Here is a 19,894-nt window from a genome sequence, read left to right as displayed (position 1 = left end):
GGTGTTGCTTTGAACACTATCCACAATGCTCTCATTTCCTTATTTCAAGACCTTGGAGATTGCAGCTAATTGTGACTTTTCTCCTGTTTTCAGCTTGGAAAAAATGTCCTCCGGGTGGTCCTGGTGATGCCTTAAAGAGAGACTTCCCGAGAGATCATTATTCACATACTTTAATTTCAACGACATTGAACACTAACCATATTTTCCTCTTGTCATCGGGGTGACGTTTATCCCGCTGTTCTCTAACTATATGTTTCTTTGTGTTCATAATCCATCTTATTCCACATGGTACTGAGGAGACCATTTCTTCCTTTGGAAGGTGACAGATGCCCCTCTGGTTCTCAAACAACTGCTGGGTCCATCGGAGCTGGGGGGGCAACCATCTCAGCCATAAGCCTCCAAGGCCATGCGCCCAAAGGATGCACAACGGAGTAGAAAGGGATTTCCTGGATGCGTGCAAAGTTACGTAACTTCGTGACTTTTTGACCCTTTCACCGCTGGCTCATGGTTATACGTGCAAAATATAGAAAAGAGAACACAACCAACAAGGCCGATTTTAGTTTTCTCTTACATGTATTTTAAATGATGAAAAGTTGCCCATGACAGTTACAGAAAATGGATGGAGTTACCTTTAAAAATGCTTAAGTTCCATTTATGTACATCTGTGTGTAAATCTGACGCACAGATTTAACAAGAGTTAAATTAAACTCCCCACTAAAACTCATATATGGGAGTTAAATTAAACAAGAGTTAAATTAAACAAGAGTTTTTAACAAGAGTTAAATTAAACTTCCCACTAAAACTCATATATGGGAAATGTTTAGTAGGCATCCTCACTTATGGGGAAGCTCAACAAGATTTGGGAAAAGTCCTAGGATATTCATATTAAAATAGGAAATACAGGCTGTCTTCAAATGGTTCAAATCTTTGTAAATCCAGGCCGGAAGTCATGCAATTCTGAGACATCTAATCAGGATCTTTAGTTTTAAGTTCCTTTCCATTTTGGCGAAGCTCTTTCAAATGCTTTCTGCTTTCAACTTCTCTTCGGAGACCTAGCTCTCAGTCCTTAAAGGTGTGCACAAAGCATGCATATTTGGAATTTTAATGTGTCCTCTTTATGAGATCCAGATTCTAGCGACTGGCTTCCTCTTTGGTTCTAATATTTAAACTCTAAAATTCTATCAGCATTAATCTCAGTTGAATCAAACTATACTAATCTGCCCAAACCATCCTGTTTCCTCTCCCCTAAAGTATTACTAAAATAGAAGCAAACAGCTAGTATACGTTTTAGATGTTTGAGGACAGAAGATTATCTAGTCCAGTAAAAAGAAAAGTATAAATCAAGGAAAGCACTGCCGTCGCCTTAAGAACTGGTACCCACAGAGGATCAAAGACCAAAAATAATACGAAAAGCCTCAACATCTGCAAATCTCTATTTCTACCCCATGTTCTCCAAAAAAATGTAGAAACTGTACTATTTCACAGGAAAAAGCACCCCATGATCACTTCCCTGAGACGGTTTCCACATCAGCGATTTTGCACTTAAATTTCCCAAATCCAGCCTCAGCCTCTGCAGGTGACAGTACTTTTGTGAGCTGAAATAATGTTCAGATTCTGCCGTTAGTGTCAGAAATCACTCATTCCCGATTCACGGGCGGTGATGAACGGGTCTGGAATCCTGACATAACTAAGGAACTTACAGCATCAGTCAAGCTTCTTACCCCAGCTTGTTGGAAACCGAAACAGCAGTCTGTCTCCACCTTTTAGAAGTCGATGGCATTCCCGCCCAAGACCTCGGTGCCATCCTGCTGCCCCTGTGCTTTGTGACCATGTCGATAGCCTGAGGTCACACCAGGAGGTAGTTTTGGAGCTCATTCCAGAGCTGGAACCTCTGTCCGGATTCACGATGGAACCAACAGATCAAGCAATCGTTTTACAACCCAAGGTCCAGCTGTCTACCTTATCATGATCGATGTGTCTGAGGAATTAGGAATTCTTCGTTAGGTAGCACGTCTATTGCAAGCAGGAGAGAAAACCCTTCAGGGCAGCTGCTTAAGCCAAGAAGGAAAGGAACTTTGCACGGGAGTGATGAAGGCAGTTCTTGTCTGGGTGGACCTTTTCTCAAAGCAAAGGGTGGATTTTGAAGGCCTCAGATGTTTTCTGGTTCTGTAAGGAAAGATTGGATTGCAAGATGTCATAGCCAGGAAAAAAAGAAAAAAACTCTATGGATTGATCTTAAAGCACTGGTATCTTTTTTACTGCTTTCTGTTTGTTCAGGGTTTCGAACATTTTAAATGAATCGAGTAACTCTATCTTTTGGGTGACAACTCATATTTGTAGAAACCCCTTTGGGGGATGCGGCCGAATTAGTCTTCATAACCTCTAAACTGGGAGTCACTATTACTTCCATTTGACAAAATAAAGGCAAAGTGTGATGTTCACACGGTCCCCTTGAGCGAATAGACATCTGTCGCCCCCATAGAGGCCCCCATCCCCATTACTGTCTCTACAAGATGCACACGCTCCAGGACTGGGTCATGCACGGCTCCTAATCCCTGCGGAGCTGGCCGGTGTACGTGCCCGCCCTCCTTCGGGAGAGAGCGGGCATCCCTGGCCCTACTCCGGGATGCCCGCCAGCCAGGTGGCATCAGCACCGTACCGTAGAGGGAGTGTCAACCTGCCATATTTCTTAGACGGTTTACGGGTTTTGCACCCAGCAAGGATCAGTCCTTCCCACTGTGGGAGGGGCGCCCGAATGATGTCACAGCATGTCTTAACTCTCTGAGCTCGCTAACTTTCACAGAACGGCAGCCAAATTCGGTCCTTCGTGGACCTGGTGAAGTTATCATTAAAGTATAATTGAGGAAGTAGACAGATTGTTTTTTTTTTTGGAGTATAGTTGCTTTATAATATTGTGTTAGTCTCTACTGTACAGCAAAGTGAATCAGCTAGACGTGTATTTTATCTAGTCCCGAAAAAGGCAGGAGGGAACTTCAAGACAGGACACTGCTTTAACCAAAAAGGGCTTCCGCCTCAGATAAACGGGAAGGGCATGATCCAAAAAAAACAAAAACTGCCCCTGCTTCAGAAATTCAAATAGGAGGAGGTGAGTGGACACCAAGTTGTAGCCGGTGCCAGAAAACTCAGGATATGTCGTAATACTTGAATGCAGTGCTTTTTAAAAAAAATCATAATGAATGCCCAGAAAAGCCCACGTGAGCATAGTATCAAAATGTGAAATAAACGTGGGATCCAGTCTTGCATTTGTATCTGATGCCTCACTTGCCTCTGGTTGTAGTAAAACTTTATTGACATAAACAGGCAACAAGCCTGCAGGCTGTAGTTTGCCAGTTTGTTATTTTTTTTAAAATATGGCACTAAGATAGTATTTATCTTGGTAACTTCGCTTGTTGGGGCTCCCTCCACCCCCTTGCATTTGTGCCTGAGATAATGCCTCACTTTCCTTGCCCACTTTCAGCCCTGAGCTCCTGGGGTCACAAGTGCTTACAGAGTTTGGCCAAAGATGCAAGTGAAATTAACACACAGTGTCTCTGTAATGATAAGGCATGTTGCCCAGAAAGTAACGTTGTTCTTCATAAACTGTTTCCCCCCTGCCCCCCAAACTTTCAGGGTCAGGGGTTATGTACACCAAGGCTCGCCCCGGCCAGGGGGTTGCTCAGTACCACCCATCCACCAGCAGAGGGAGGCCAAGGGTAGGTTTTGGGATTTTGAAGTCGCCCAAATCCTTAAAAAAGTACTCCCGGAATAGGCTTCTGTTTCATAGCTTCCTTCCTGGAGGTGGAGGCCCCCTGGCAAAACACAGACAGATTCAGACATGGCTGGTCTCAGGACCAAACCTTGAGAGACCCCGAGTTAACATCTGAGCTGTTGTTTCTGCAATAAAGCATCCCTCTCTCCACCCCCACCCCACCCCACCCCACCCCCGCCCATCTTCCCTTTAGCTATGTCTTTAGGGCATTCATGATCAGCAGACAGGATCTCTGCTCCCAAGGACGGCTACCCACCCGGGCTTGTAATTCTTCAAACCAGGAAGCCTGGACCCAAAGGTGAAGCAGAAAGTCCCAGCACGCCCCCAGCCCTGGCCCCATCCCATTTCCCTGGAGTCTGTGCACCTTTCGACAGAAAGGTTTGCAATTTAGTCCTTCTGTGGTTCTCTTTTGGGAGAAGGGTCCAAAAACTGCAGACTCCACCCAAATATCTTTCCCGACTCCCTTGTGATTGAAAGTTCACTGAAAACAAAAGCAAGTTACTTATGTAAGGTCTGTGGCAGTAAAACCAAATCTTACAGGTGAGAAAACCTTAAAAAATTAATAAAAGTGTAAGCATCTTTTCAAAAGCAACTCTCAGGTCCCCCGTGTGTCCGTAATAAAGTCCCAGCTTTAAAATCCCTTCATTATGCAAGGGGGTCTATATTGGACTTTATCAGAAATAACATTACCAGCGAAGGACCCCAGAAATTATTTTTTAATTCAGAATATGCTATCATTTATTGAGTGTGACACTTGAACACAGCTCACACAGATACATCGCGGGTGACTGCTTTCAACTCTATGTGCCATATTTTTAGACCTACTGCCTTATTAAACAAAAGCAGACAGAAAGCCTTTTCCTCACGAAATCAAAGTGTGTATTTTGCATGAACTTTTTTGATAGATAGTATTCAAGAGGATTTAGCCTTTCATCATAAGTTAAATAAATTAACTAACATATATTTGTCAAAGAATTTTGTAACATAATATAGCCAATATTCTGTAATGCCTGTAAATGCAGTATAACCCTTAAAACTTGTGAAACACTATATTGTACACCTGTAACATATAATATTGTACAGCAAATATGCTTCAAAAAAATGTATAACAAGAAGAGATCTTAAAAGCCATCATTTAGGTGTGGCTTCAGATCAGCTCTCAAGGCCTATATTAAAAAAAACAAAGCAAAACTACTTTAAAGACTTTTTGAAAAGTAATAAATTCTAAATAAAATGAAACATTTTTCATTTTAAGAACAAATTTCCTAGATACATATGATTCGTGTGAAGATGTGCCAGTGTGTCTATTGGACGTAAGTTGTTTTGGCTGTTATTTTATTAAAATAATTTTTTAAGTGAAGTATAGTCGATGTACAATATTGTATTAGTTTCATGCATGCAACATAGCGATTCAACATTTTTATAGATTGTATTCCATTAAAGTTATCATAAAATATTGGCTCCATTCCCTGTGCTATACAACATATCCTTGTTGCTTATTTATTTTATACACAGCAGCTTGGTCCTCTTAATCCCTTTGCCCCATCTTGCCCCTCCCTGCTTCCGGCTTCCCTCTCCCCACTGGGAACCACTAGTTTGTTCTCTGTATCTGTGAGTCTGCTTCTGTTTTGTTACATTTATTCATACATTTATCAGGCTTTACACTTAGGGAAGGTAAAATTGGGAGGGAAACTTGCCATTTGCCCTGCAACAATTCTTCCTCCTGTTGTACTGGAAATAGCTGGCCGTTGCCCCCGCCAGGGTCACCAGCAACCCACACACGATAGGAGACACTATTTTTGCTATCCTGTTGCCTGCGGGAATCCAGAAAAGCAAGATGGTCTAAGAAAAACACAGCCAGCGGGAACACCGCTGATTGTAAATAACTCTGCAATCACATCCCTGGCCCTCCCCACCCTCCTATTCACGGGGAAATGATGGAATTCACACAAGAAGCCCGAGGAAGTGATTCTGCTTTCACCCGAGGGGAGCTTACCAACCAGTCTTATAGAACTGGGGCATCCAACAGTTTTGGGCAGAAGATAGGCTTGATATGTTTTTTCATGTATTTGTGAATTTGGATGAATCTGTAGCTTTGGGGACATAGAATGTTTACTCATGCAAAAAAATTTTTTTAACCAAAAAGTGCCCTGATAGCCCGATGCTCAAATCATGCTGGGGCTCTGAACACAACCATATAGCAAACATCAATGCTTTAAGGGAAGCTTAGGTTTTCCTGCACAAAATCCAAGGTATGGAACCTTGATGTGACAAAAATCAACACGTCCCCAGAAGAACAAATTGTTGCTTCCATCTAAAATAACCACCCATGTCCTACATCAGATCCAGGCAAGTGCCCGGCGTGTCGTAGGTGACGGATGAATGGCCACGCCGTGGATGTGGTTCCCGTGACGCTTGGAAGAGCGTTACCACGGCACCCAGGGATCTATCCCTCCTTCGTGCTGCTGTCTCACGCTGTCCCCTGCTGGACCCTGCTCTCCAGGGCTCCCCACCCCACGTCCACACCCTCTACCATGTGACTAGGTGGCATGGGAAGGGGGGGGGATGGTCCAGGTCATCATCCTCAGAATTGGGTCTTCAGCCAATAGAACCGGCAGCCATGAAGCTGTGATGCTTCTTATCCTGGTCATGCTTCTCTTTATTCTCTGGTACCATGTCTGGCTGCCCTGTGGCCCAGCCTGGCCTGGCCCCTTGGACGGATGTGGGCTGGTTTTAGCCCAATTGCGACTCACATAATCATAATCAAAGGTGGTTGTTTAAAATCACTATGTTTGGGGCTCTTTTGTTACATAGCACTGCTAACTGATACACCTCTTTCCTCTCTGCCATCCCCATACAAATCAACCACGTGATATCCATGGTGACTACCAAATGGTCCTGCAGGCTGACCTCTTATCTCCACGTCCACTGTCTCTACAACATCCCCTTTAGTCTGGGAACTAGGTGGGTCTTAACACTGATCTCCCTGACCTTCGCTGGCACTCTGATCCATGCATCACATAGGTATGAATAGGGGCAGGCTTTTTCCCGTGAAGCATGTACAAAGTGCAGACGTGCCCATGGGGTCGCCTGGCCAGTCACCAGTGTTGTCCCCTGCCCATCACACTCCACACCCTGGCCCCATAAACTACTGTTGTTCCCAGGGGTGTACCCAGCCCGACCTAGCACAGCACCTACCTCTCCCGTCCTGGTTGCCTCTCACCCGTCCTTTAGACCCGGCCTTGGAGATGGTCCCCTCAAGGAGCATCCTTACCCACCTCCGTTCTGCCCCAGCCTAGGATGCGTCCCTCTGTCCTGCCGTGGACCCCATCAAACCATGTGTCAGACCTGGATTCCTGCCCTGACATGCACCCCTCCTGCCCCACCTCCTGTGCACGAGAAGAAAAGCATCCGTGGACTTTCCCAGAACGTCCATACACCCGGCAAATAGCAGTACTGAGACTCCGCATGGGGACGGGGTCTTAAGTTTGGAAAGGCACCTCAATACCTTTCTTCCTCCCAAAGCCATGGGGTCGGCTGGGCGGATTCACTGTCACCCTCTGCCTAAATGCCAGATCACCAAGAGGCGGGACCCCATCCTCCCAGTGACACACAACAAAAGCCCACCATCCGGACTCCAGCCTGCACTGCTGGACCTGTGATGGGGCTGGCAGTGCCCTCTGGGGGTTCTCCATGGCTGAATGCCACGACTTCCTCTCTCCTCTCCTTTTTGGCTTCCGGTCAGTAGTGGTCAATGAAAGGGACACCATTGGTGGCCCAGCAGCAGGTCCACGAACCCCAGCCCTGCTCTCAGAGCTCCGAGGCATCTTCCAGCCTGAGGACAGTCTTCGCCCTCCTTCTCTGACCCCCACAGGATGGACCCCTCCCTGAAGGACAGACATGTGTGTTCAGGAGCTTCCAGACGAGCATGGGAACCGTAGGTGCTCCCTGAACACCCTCAAGTTGAAATAATTACACGTCTACCCCACCTCATCCCACAGTGACGTGGAGAGCTCGCTCCTGGGAAAGGTGGGGTGCCCCGCCCCTGTGTGTTACCTTGTGGGTTGCCGTATGAGGGATAGTCATCTCCACCTGGAAGGGGACAAGCACATGGTCATTCATTTATTCGGAAGAGCTGGTCGAGCTGTCTTCTGCTGCCAGCGCCATGAAGATGGTAGGGACGTGGCCACGAGCAGAGCAGACCAAACCTCTGCACTCACGGAGCTGACCTCCCGGCGGGTAGGTGGGGACAGACAGCTAGGAAGGGGAGATGCAGGTGTTGCAGCTAAGCGGGGAGCGGGACCAATGGAGGTGGAGGGGGCGTGGCTCTCAGCTCATGGCTCAGGGAATACCACACATATGTGCACACACATGCAGCACACCCCCCCAAATATACACATGCACACACAGGCACACATACTCACGGATGCACACACGTGGGACACACGAGCGCACATACTCGCGGATGCACACACGTGGGACACACGAGCGCACACACTCGCGGCTGCACACACGTGGGACACACGAGTGCACACACTCGCGGATGCACACACGTGCGACACACAAGCGCACATACACACGGATGCACACGCGTGTGACACACAAGCTCACATACTCGCCGATGCACACATGTGGGACACACGAGCGCACACACTCGCGGATGCACACACGTGGGACACACGAGCGCACACACTCGCGGATGCACACACGTGCGACACACGAGTGCACATACTCACGGATGCACACGCGTGCGACACACGAGCACACATACAGATGCACACACGTGCGACACACGAGCACACATACGGATGCACACGCGTGCGACACACGAGCACACATACTCACGGATGCACACACGTGTGACACACAAGCACGTGTCCACGTGTATATATGTGCACACACGCATACACACATAGGCACCCAGCACACACATACACACATGCAGCCATGCACGCAGGCGTCACATGCATTGTGCCCGTGTGGACGTGGGCACACACATATATGCATGTCTCCACACAGATGTGCATGGTACACGTCCACATGTGTACACGTGAACACACAAGAGCCACACTCACGTATACACATGCATGCATCCACCCTTACGTACCTGCACATAATGCACACGCATGCATGCATGGACACAACACACAGGTGCACACGTGCACATGGGAACATATGTCCACATGTATAAACACAGGAACCCATGTGCGCGCCCAGCCACGTGCACATGCACATGCATGCACGGGCACGCACATGTGCATACACACACGTGCAAGCACAGTAACACGTGTAAGCAGGCCTCCGATTCTTGAAAGGATTTCAGTGTGCAGCCCAGGCAAAGCCCTCCGCAGGTTTGGTGACCGGTGAGGACACAGATTAGCAAGCCAGGTGGTCAGGGCGCTTCCATGCAGGACCCACAGGACACGCTGCCCAGCGGCGCCCACACGGGGTTTAGCTCTCCAGGAGGAGAATTTCTCCTCATGCAGCTTTTAAGGAAGAACTCCTTTACCATAATTACTCCCGTGGTCGCTGGGTCTGTAGCGCCCTCCTCCTGCAGGACAGAAAGGCCATGTGAAGAGGAAGGAAATGCCGGCGACATCTCCAAAGGAAGCGCCGACGAGAAAGCCAAGATCCCGAAGCAGAGGCTGTGACATCCGGCAAAGACCCCACCTGCTTCTCCCCAAGCCAATGGCAGGGACACGGTCACCCCAGGGCAGCCCCTGGGCACACAGCGACAGGGCTGGGCTCGCCCTGCAAATCCAGCGGGTCTGCTAACAGCAGGTCCGAACCCGCTTCCCGGGCCAACCAGGGAAAACCGCAGCCCCCGAGGCCAGGGAAGCGCCTCCCACAGAAACACAGACAACAAAGTCACCTCAGCTAGTAAGAAATAAAGGAGATTTCCCTACACCTTCTTGTGTCCGGACAGCATTTTCTTTTTTGACCACTTGCGGGATCTTAGCTCCCCGAGCAGGGATTGAACCTGCGCCCCCTGTGCTGGGAGCACGGAGTCCTAACCGCTGGACCGCCAGGGAAGTCCCCGGAGAGCAACTTTTAAGGACAGATTTGAGATGAAAACAAAATGCTGGGTGCGAAGGTGGTTCATTTTGAAGCGAAATCGTCTATGTGGGTACGATTTAAATATTGAGAGGTCATTTAATAAAGGCCTCTTCCAAGTGGACACAAGCTGTGATGGCCTGAAGTGTGTCCCCGTAAAATTAATATGTTGACGTCCTGATCCCGAAAACCTCAGGATGCCGCTGGATTTGGAGATGGGGGTCTTTAAGGAGATGATTAAAGTAAAATGGGGTCATGAGGGGGGTCCTGATCCCATAGGACTGGTGTCCTTAAAAGAAGAGGCGATCTGGACACAGACACACACAGAGGGACGACCCTGTGAGGACACAGGGAGGAGACGTCCGTCTACACGCCCAGGAGAGAGGCCTCAGGAGGGACCAGCCCTACCCACACCTGGATCTCACATTCCAGCCTCCAGGACGGGGAGATACACGTCTGCTGTTTAAGCTGCTCTGTCTGGGATATTTGGCTACGGCCGCCGGGGCTCACTCATACGGTGGGTATTAGAGAAACCGGCCATTGAAAGCCAGCCCTTAAAAAGGGCTGATGAGTAAAATGTTTTCTCCACTTTTCGAGGAGGGGACCCCGTCATTGGGCAAACCCTTCCCCGCTGCACAAGGTCAGCCCCGGCCCTTCTGCATTCTTCACAAGGAAAGGTCACCCCAAATACGTGTTGCCACCTGCAGGGAGAAGCTGAGTGACTTCCTGCCCTGAATGACCCAAGCCCTGGTGCTAAGCTCAGAGGTGACTCACAGCCTCACCCAGCTGGGAGCCAAGAGAACAGGGGTGCAGACGTGTACAGAAGCAGGTGGTCTTTCCAAGAGCCTGATGTGGAAATCAGCCTGGCAGCCCCCCAACCTCCGCTGTGGCCCCTATTTGTGAAACAAATAGGAGTTTCAACCAAAAAGATAGTTGGTCAACTCATTGAAGATGCTCAAAACCCTTCACACATGGCAAACACAGAAAACAATGATGCTTTCAATCAATCTATAGATTGATTTGAGGGCGAAGGGGGTCAGAAGGTACAAACTTCCAGTTAGAAAATAATTAAGTCCTGAGGATGTAATGCCCAGCATAGTGACTACAGTTAATAATATCGTATTGTGGGACTTCCCTGGTGACGCAGTGGTTAAGAACCTGCCTGCCAAGGCAGGGGACACGGGTTCGAGCCCTGGTCCGGGAAGATCCCACATGCTGCAGAGCAGCTAAGCCCGTGAGCCACAACTACTGAGCCTGTGCTCTAGAGCCCACGAGCCACAACTACTGAGCCCATGAGCCACAGCTACTGAAGCCCGTGCACCTAGAGCCTGTGCTCAGCAACAAGAGAAGCCACCGCAATGAGAAGCCCACGCACCACAACGAAGAGTAGCCCCCGCTCGCGGCAACTAGAGAAAGCCCGCGTGCAGCAACGAAGACCCGATGCAGCCGAAAACAAATAAATAAATGAATTAATTAAAAAAAATAATATCGTGTTGCATATTTGAAAGTTGCTAAGACAGCAGATCTTAAAAGTTCTCATCACAAGAAACAAAATTGGAGCTCTGGTAATGCATGTTAACCAGACATATTGTGGTGATCATTTCGCAATAGATACAAATATCGAATTACTATGTTGTATACCTGAAACTAATAAGAGTATTTTATGTCAATTCTATCTCAGTTTAGAAACGTGAATCCAAAGCATTTTGTTTTCCCGGCTGTGACATCTTGCCCCCAGTCTTCCCTTACAGAACCAGAGACCATCTGAAGATTCCAAGATCCACCCGCCACTTTGAGAAAAGCTGATGTAGACAAGAACCCCGTTTATCGCTCCTGTGGAACGTTCCTTTCGTTCTTGGTGTCCCCAGAAAGAATCTCCAATTCATCGGCTGTTCTGGCCCTGACGACGCTTGTGGCCTGTTGTTCTGTGTCTTTTTACCTGGACAAAGGTGCGTGGGGCAGCACCTGGAGGGCAGGACGAGGCCCAGCAGAGGGTCAGCAGAAAGGGCTCAGAGGACCAACGCCAGCACAGAGGCTTCCAGCACCCAGGACCCCAGGAGGAAGGCACGCGGGCCCCGGAAACGCCAGCCTAGCCTCACCACCCACGGGAGCCCCGGAAACGCCAGCCTAGCCTCACCACCCACGGGAGCCCCGGAAACGCCAGCCTAGCCTCACCACCCACGCGGGCCCCGGAAACGCCAGCCTAGCCTCACCACCCACGGGAGCCCCGGAAACGCCAGCCTAGCCTCACCACCCACGCGGGCCCCGGAAACGCCAGCCTAGCCTCACCACCCACGGGAGCCCCGAAAAGGCCAGCCTAGCCTCACCACCCACGGGAGCCCCGGAAACGCCAGCCTAGCCTCACCACCCACGGGAGCCCCGGAAACGCCAGCCTAGCCTCACCACCCACGCGGGCCCTGGTGCTGGACGCACCGTGCGTGCTTCCGTGGCCGTCATGACTGGGGGGGCAGCTGCCACCGCCTCCTGCAGGAGAGGAGATGGATTTGAGGAACATTCTGGACGTGGAGTTTGGGTTCCAACAGGTATCCACCTGGGGTGTTGGCCATGGCACCAAAGCCGGGCCCAAGACTCACCCCAAAGACAGCCCCACGTGATGGCAAAGCAGGGGCCACCAGGGGATGCCCACAGGAGTCCCCGCACCGCCCGCCAAAGTCAGGTCTTCTGGGTGGGAAAGCCCACGCCGCACAGAGCCCTTTAGAAAGTTCTGTGCCTTCAGAGCACACACATGCCCTCCCCGCCACCAGGGCTCCGAATTAATGCAGGCTTGTCCCCCTCCTGCAGGGACCCAGGTACAGAATCGCCTCAGTGAGAAGGAAGACCGGGCGGACAATCCTGATCGTAAACGTTCTTTGTTAGACACTGGGCACTTTTAATTTTCCCTGATTGTTACTGTAATAACCTTGAAGACAAAGCTATTTCTCGATGGCCTTTAAACACCATGGAAAAGATGGCTGGATGCAACGTGCTTGTCCAGAAGAGGAATACGCCCCTGGGAAAGTATCAGGGACAAGTCTCTGAACTCTTCTCAAAGAAAATCACAGCATGAAAGACACGAGAAACATCGCCTACTGGGAAACCAAAGCCCCGTAGGTCACCCTCCGGAGGCTGGCACTGCGTGCGTCTCTCTCCTGTACGTGCATACGGCCTGCACGTTCACTGATACGGGAAAGAGTCTATGCGGCCGCTCACACTTCAATTATAGAGAAAACCTTACACTCAAAGTTTCATATATACATATACGTATGTGTAAAGATATCTATACACAATATAGATATATTCATATATAATGTTCTATACATACACACATACAGAGAGAAGTTTATATGCATATATAGAAAGGCATATAAACATAAAAAGATGTATACATATATAAAGATATAGATATGTACACATATGAAGGTATTTATACACACTCATAAATGTATACATATATAAAGATATATGTACACATATAAAGATGTATCTATACATACATAAAGATACATACATACGTACACATATGAAGCTATACACACACATATACATACATAAAAAAAGGTATATACAAACATAATTTCATAAAATTTTTCTCGTGTTTTTTAAATTTTATAAAAGTGTATAAAAACACATATTAATATATAAACACAAACATACAGGAAGTGTGTATGCAGGTACAAGTATATAAATATAAAGATATGTATAGAAACATACACATACACATAAAGGTATGTATCTATAAGGATGTATATGTGTGTAAACACATAAAGGTACATATATACATAGGTATATACACATATATAAAGGTACATATATATCAAGATACCTATATATATAGAGAGAGAGAGGGAGAGATATCTGTGTGTATATATATAAACACACACATAAATATACATATACATACTTATATAAGGATATGTGTAGAAAGGTATATATACACAACTATAAAGATGTATAGAGAAAAAAAAAAAAGATGTATAGAGGAGACTAGATCTTTGTTCCCGTCACAAATAAAAGAAACGGTAATTATGTAACAGGACAGAGGTGTTAGCTGAGGCGACAGTGGTGATCACACCGCAATGTATAAGTGCATCGAATCATCACACTGTACCCCTTACACTTACAAAATGTTATGTGTCGATTGTATCACAACAAAAATACATTTTAGGAGAGATACATAGAGAGAGACATGCATCTATAAAGGCACGTATAGACACAACATCTGTATAAAGATAGGACTGCAGACACACGCATACGGAGGCACGTATGTAAGCACGTGTGTAAAGGAATGTACGTACAAAGGCACATGTACACACACACACACACGTTCATATGGAGACGATCCCCGCTTCTGAAGGGCACCTGTGCCGTGGCCAGTTTGGTCCACCTCGCAAGGCCCCGGAGCGGACAGACGCAGGGACCCGCCGCGATGCGGGGTTGGAGGGGAGGGCCCGCGCGCCACCTTCCACGGGGGGGTCACAGATCACAGAAGCCAGCGCGTACCCGCGGACGGCCCGGGCCTGGGCGGGTGGCAGCCGGCATCTAGGTCCCTGTCGCTCAGGGACCCTGTGGACAGAGCGCAGGGCCCTCGCAGCCCGCCCTCCGGGGAACCCTCTGCACACCCAGGCCTGTGAGCGTGAGGGGGGCACGGGGGGCACTGGGGCCAAACGCCAGAGGTCCTGGCGGCCGGGGTCCCTGCCTGCGGGCGGTGTGCGGGGACCCGGCAGCCTGGGAAGGGCCGCCGCTGAGACAGACCCCCTCCGACTGCAGAGCTTAGAGGGAACACGGCCTGGGGGGGAAAGAGGCCCGGCTCTTCATCCCTCGGACCCCCCAGGTCTGCCTTCCCCTGGATGGGGCCCCTGCTTCCGTACCGTCCATTCGCTCCCCCGCCCGCCTTGCTGCGTGGCTGGCACAGTCCGTTTGGTGCCCAGAACCAGGCTCGGCCCATAGCAAGCGCTCAAGGAAATGCTTTCCGAGTCCTCAGCGCAAGCTAAGCTGCCGTCCTCAGAAGGCGCCCGTCGGGGGGGCTGCTACAAACCTGCCGAGGACGCTATCCTGCCCCTCGCGCCCACCTGGGCGGCCTACTGCGGCCCCGCTGTACAGCCCACACGGCGGACCCCCCGGGGCTTGCCCCCAGTCCCGGGACGGCCTTGATGTCCCAGCCGGGAGCGTGGGGCCCAGCTCCAGGCTCTGTCCCCTCTCCCCGCCCCGCGGCCTCCCCGTCCAGGCCTGCCTCGGGAAGAGCGGGGTGGTAGCTACAGACGACAGCAAACTCCCGCCTGCGGGCCCTTCTCCGGGGACCCCAACCTGCTACTTCCACCCCCCTAGCCTCAAGCAAGATTTACAAAGAGGATGCAGACGGCCGCACTGAGATTTTAATCAGAAATATACATATTTGGTTTTCCTCCCTAATCCAAACACAGAGCCCTTTGGAATTTCCTAAATGATAGGAATGATAAAGGGGTCTTTTGTGAAGTGACAAAAGAGATAAAGGTGTCTTTTGTTATTCAGAACAAGCCCCTTCAAACCACACCTGAGTTTATGTTAACGAGGTGACTTTTGGAAAGCCCTGGAGGATGCTGGTCGCCGGGGCAACCAACCGGTGATTGGAGGGTTGGGACTTCCAGCCTCACCCCCGTGCGGTGGCCGAGGAGTTCATCAGTCAGGCTCACAGGACAGAGCCTTCGTAAAAACCCGGGAGACAGGGTTCGGAGAGCTTCTGAATGAGTGAATTTATCTACACGGTGGAAGGCAATGCACCCCAACTCCAGAAGCTCCTACACTTGGGACCCCCTCGCCCTGTGTCTCTTCATCTGGCTGTTCATCTGAGTCGTTTATCATATCCTTTATGTGAAATAAAATTCAGGTTCTATGGCAGGGAGAGAAAAATTTAAACATAAGAAATTTTCTCTTCCCTTTGGCCTCCTCCCTTCCCCCCGCCCGCCCCGCTGTGCATGGTGTACCTGCCTTAGGCATTGGTCGGACCTCCCCCATCAGCAGGAATATCTGCTCAGCCATAAACAGCAGCGTTCTCCCAGCATCCACAAGACGACTCCTAACAAGGTAACCTTCCTTCTCCATCTTGTAAGGGACCACAATGATGCTTAGACCTGGGTTGTGTAAACTGTCACTAGTACATGCTGTGATGGCCAGCCCTCTGTCTCAAAAAACTTGTAGAAGTGGGCCTTGACTTCTAAACGGGGCGGAACAGTTCTCAGACTTTTCTGAGATGCTCTACCTGGGTTTTAATCCTCAAATCTGGCTCGAATAAAATTTTCCATGTCTTTCTGAGATCGACTGATTACTTTTTTGTCCACACTTAAAATAAACTGGTAAATGTCAGTCAGAAACGTTAAGTATTTCTCTGAGTTCTGTGAGCTATTTTAACAAAGTAACCGAACCCGAGGCGGGGTCGTGGGAATCTCCAATCTATAGCCAGTGGGTCAGAGTCACAGGTGACGAGCTGGGACTTGGGACTGTTGTCTGCAGTGGGGACAGTCCTGTAGGACCGAGCTCTTAACCTGCGGGGTCGAAGGCTAACTCCAGGTAGATGACACCAAAATCGAATTAATCGCTGGGGTGGTTTTGGAAAACACACACGGGACAGACCGCGAGGTTGCCCGTTGGAGAAACCCAGACACGATCCCTGTGGTCCTCCAGAATATTCCTGGCCTCCTTCTTACTGAACTTGCTCCTGTCCTGAGCAGATTTTTTAACTTTGTCAAAATGCAATCAGATTTAACATGCAAAGCGTCGGCAGAGCTCATCTGTGGGCTTAGTCACTGCCGTTTCTTAAGCTCTTCTAAGCAGCAGCCGTTCAGACCCTTTTCTGGGGATGCTTCTAGGTGAAGTCTGGGGACGGGCATGGCGATCACAGCCTGGGCTGCCCACCGCGGTCGGGTCACAGAGACAGGTCTGTGTTTCGGAATCAGAATAAACCTCAGGGCTTTCAGGGGTTTGGGGCGAGTCTGGCTGCTGGGTATAAGCCGACCTGTGGGAGATCCGGGTGCCATGGGGGCGTCAGGAGACAGCAGAGCCCAAGACGGACGATGGCCGTGCCAGACAGGAAGCTGTGCACTCTGTGAGCTCCTGCGGGTCACAAGCCGCCGCCCCGGGCCCCCTGCCTCCCGCCCCCTGCCTCACTCCACCCACCCATATCCTGCAAACACGGGGGGATCCCAGCCCTCAGGTCTGAGCTGTGCCATTTGCTAATACTCTCCAGATGCCCACAGCCAAGTGCAAAGTTGCAAGATGCGGACGGAAAGGAAAACAGGGGAAGCCCCTCGACCCCGGGCTGGGGCCGGGGCGGGGGGGGTGGGAGCATTTGGGGCTGTACGTGCTGCTGGATGCATGAAATCTATGTGTTTCCTCTCCAGAAGCCAAAGAGATGGCCCCCAAAGATGCACTCGTGAGAGAAGACGGTCCTATTGCCCTGAGGGTCCACCCAGCAAAAGCTGGCACCACCGTAACCCACCATCCCCGCTTTGGGAGCCTGGCGTCCCCAGATCTCCTTTCCTTCCTGCTCAGACGTCAAATGCCCCTCTGGCCTCCGGAAACTTGTTGAAGGCCCTGCTACTTGGGGCCACCATGAGATCCAAGGGGATTGTCTCATGATGTGTGAGACCCCTAATGGCTCTTCCTCTCCCTGCCTGCTCCCTGCAGAAGTGACTCGGTCCGTCTCCAAGAAACCCACGCGGAGACGCAGCCCTCCCTCCAGGGTATAAATCGTGCTGCTGGGAGTTATGAAAAGTGTCAGATGCAGAAGGCAGGCAGGGGTCCTTCTGCCTTCTCTCAGCAAGGATCACCCCCTCGGCGAAGCCTTCCCAGAGCCGTGGGGAACCCCAAGGAAGGGGTGTCCCTTGTGTGTCCTGCCACCCAGCACAGGTGTGAAGCAAAAGACAGGGCAGCGTCTTCAACAAGATCAGATGAAGCCTCTGGAGAGCTCAAGGGATCTATTTCCCTTAAAGGCGTGTCTCAGGACTTCCCTGGTGATCCAGTGGTCAAGACTCTGCTCTTCCAGGGGACACAGGTTCGATCCCTGGTGGGGGAAATGAGATCCCACATGACGTGTGGCCAATAATAAATAATAATAATAATAAAAGGGTGTCTCCTGAAACATCTTGGAGCAGAGAACAGCTTTGTGAGAACCCCTTAGGAACATCTTGCTGGGTGCTGTCAATCAAAGAGCACAGCCTTTTGGAGGCGGGGCCATTAGACCTTTCAAGCCAACAACACAGTGGAGGGTATGTGTCCTGATGAAGGCGTTTAGGGGTGAGCCCTCCGTCGCTGAAATTAGCTAAGGCATTGCTCATGCAACTGATCTTTACAGGACCTACTGTGTGCCATGCCTGGCTTCTGGCTCTGGGGATGCATCGGTGGAGGAAAGGCAAAAATCCCTGCGCGCGTGTGTGTGTGTGTGTGTGTGTGTGTGTGTGTGCTTTTCATTCTAACTCAAGGAAATAAATGAACCACAATTGCATGGCATTGCATGTTACAAAGTATAACATGATCTCCTGCTGCAGGGCAAAGGGATACAGAGAAAGGATCACAGTTTAGGATGTAGAGGCCAGGTCTTGGAGACAGAGATGCCCCCCCAAGCTGAAACCTGCAGGGAAGAAATGATGCTTGGGTCTCTCTGAAGGTTGTCTGGTTGGGCGTAAGCAACGGTGTTTTGCACCCTAGGAATTCAACGTTCGAATAGTATCTCAAGAGAATCGGAAACAGGGGAAGTCCCCATTGCCAAACCAGCTGGAAATGGGGATACCCGTAGAGCTGACCTTTCCCCAGCACCCATCTGTCGGCACACGTGTCTGCCCAAGCCCCGGAATTCTTGCAATTCTCCCACCACCATGAGCCGGCATCCCTTCCCGAGTGGTCCTCCCCCAGGTGCCTGGATTCCCAACACGTCACTCGATCTATGGCGGGAACTCAGGCAACGTGGCCCCAAACGGCTCTTGACAAGGGAAGCAAAACTCAACGGAACACCCAAAACAGAGCAACCAAGGACAAAGAGAATCCCCTTCCGCCATAGTGACGTGAGATGCCTTTGGGGCGCATTGCATTTTTTCAGCCCCAGACCAAACAAAACAAAATGCATCCTCTATCAACAGAGGGATTGGTAACAGCAGGTGAACTCCTTGTTAAAGAACCTCTGCATATTTCAAACGCCAACTCGTATTTCACCCTCCCAGGACAGAATTCCAAGATGGTCCGTTGCATCCCTCCCAACGCTTCCGGAAGGCGTCTCAATACTCAGGACTCACCTCCACTGTTGTCAGAGCTGCCAGGCTGGGGACGTGGCATTGGCTTTGGCCTTGGATAGATATCTGTTGGAAAACACCAAGGTGATGTTAGGAAAAGAATGACATCTTCCCGCAATGAACCACTCACACAATACAAAAGACCGAAATACAAAATGATATTCCGGCTTATTTATATTTGCTGTTTATCGCTTTCACAGAACCTCTGGTACTCAAAGTCTCCAAAGCTTTAAAAACCATGTTGATCTCGGGGACCAGAAGCTCCTTATTTGGTTCTGAAAGCAAGAAGTTCATGGATTCCTGAAATGAATCTGGCAGACGCTGCCCTGTGAATGTTCTAACGTTTAGCATTATCGCAAACATCAGGTTGTTTGCAAAAGTCCGTCGTCAGTATTAGGACAAAAGCATCGCACGTTTTTGATGACGTGTTACCCTTCCTGCTGTGCGTGTGTACATACCCTCACTGGAGTTAATCTCAACTTTTGTCACAAATGCCCTTAATCTGTCCTTCAAACTTAGCCCAAGCTTCCTGCCCCAGAGCCTTGGCACAAAACACTGTCTCTGCCAGGATCTCCCATTCCGCCTGCAGGGCCTTTCTTGCACAGCAGAATGTTCCAGAACAGCCTGTATTCAAGGGACTGCTCACCACTGCCTTCAATGACTCACCTTTCTTCTCGAGAGACACATACAGGAACTGGGTGAGCCAGGGAGCAAGCATGAAATTTAAGGAGACCTTCTACTCCTGTATTGCCATTTCCATACTTAAGTTCTAATCAAGTCCTTTCCCTCCTTCGTTTGCTCTGTGTGTCGAGTT

At 49.8% G+C, this 19,894-nt stretch overlaps 1 protein-coding gene across 7 annotated transcripts in view; it reads right to left on the bottom strand.

Moving 5' to 3' along the window:
* Positions 1 to 534: 534 nt before the first annotated feature.
* Positions 535 to 19,894, bottom strand: part of XG (Xg glycoprotein (Xg blood group)) — a 38,562-nt gene continuing 19,202 nt past the window's right edge. For 2 of the 7 annotated variants that reach the window (XM_082375940.1, XM_082375935.1), the window contains exons 5-10: positions 19,084 to 19,146; positions 12,257 to 12,307; positions 9,279 to 9,320; positions 7,826 to 7,861; positions 5,467 to 5,583; positions 535 to 2,166 (exon numbers count right to left, since the gene is read on the bottom strand). In XM_082375940.1, the coding sequence (XP_082232066.1) occupies positions 2,150 to 2,166; positions 5,467 to 5,583; positions 7,826 to 7,861; positions 9,279 to 9,320; positions 12,257 to 12,307; positions 19,084 to 19,146 (326 nt within the window). In that variant the 3' untranslated portion in view covers positions 535 to 2,149. Of the gene's footprint in view, positions 2,167 to 5,466; positions 5,612 to 7,825; positions 7,862 to 9,278; positions 9,321 to 12,256; positions 12,308 to 19,083; positions 19,147 to 19,894 lie in introns of all 7 variants that reach the window. The other 5 variants (XM_082375934.1, XM_082375936.1, XM_082375937.1 and 2 more) reach the window with 3 other exon arrangements.

The sequence above is a fragment of the Balaenoptera borealis genome, assembly GCF_965194805.1.
Source record: "Balaenoptera borealis genome assembly, chromosome: X".
Lineage (NCBI taxonomy): Eukaryota > Metazoa > Chordata > Mammalia > Artiodactyla > Balaenopteridae > Balaenoptera > Balaenoptera borealis.
Note: the sequence above shows the minus strand (reverse complement) of the source record. Positions and strands in the feature narration are given on the sequence as shown.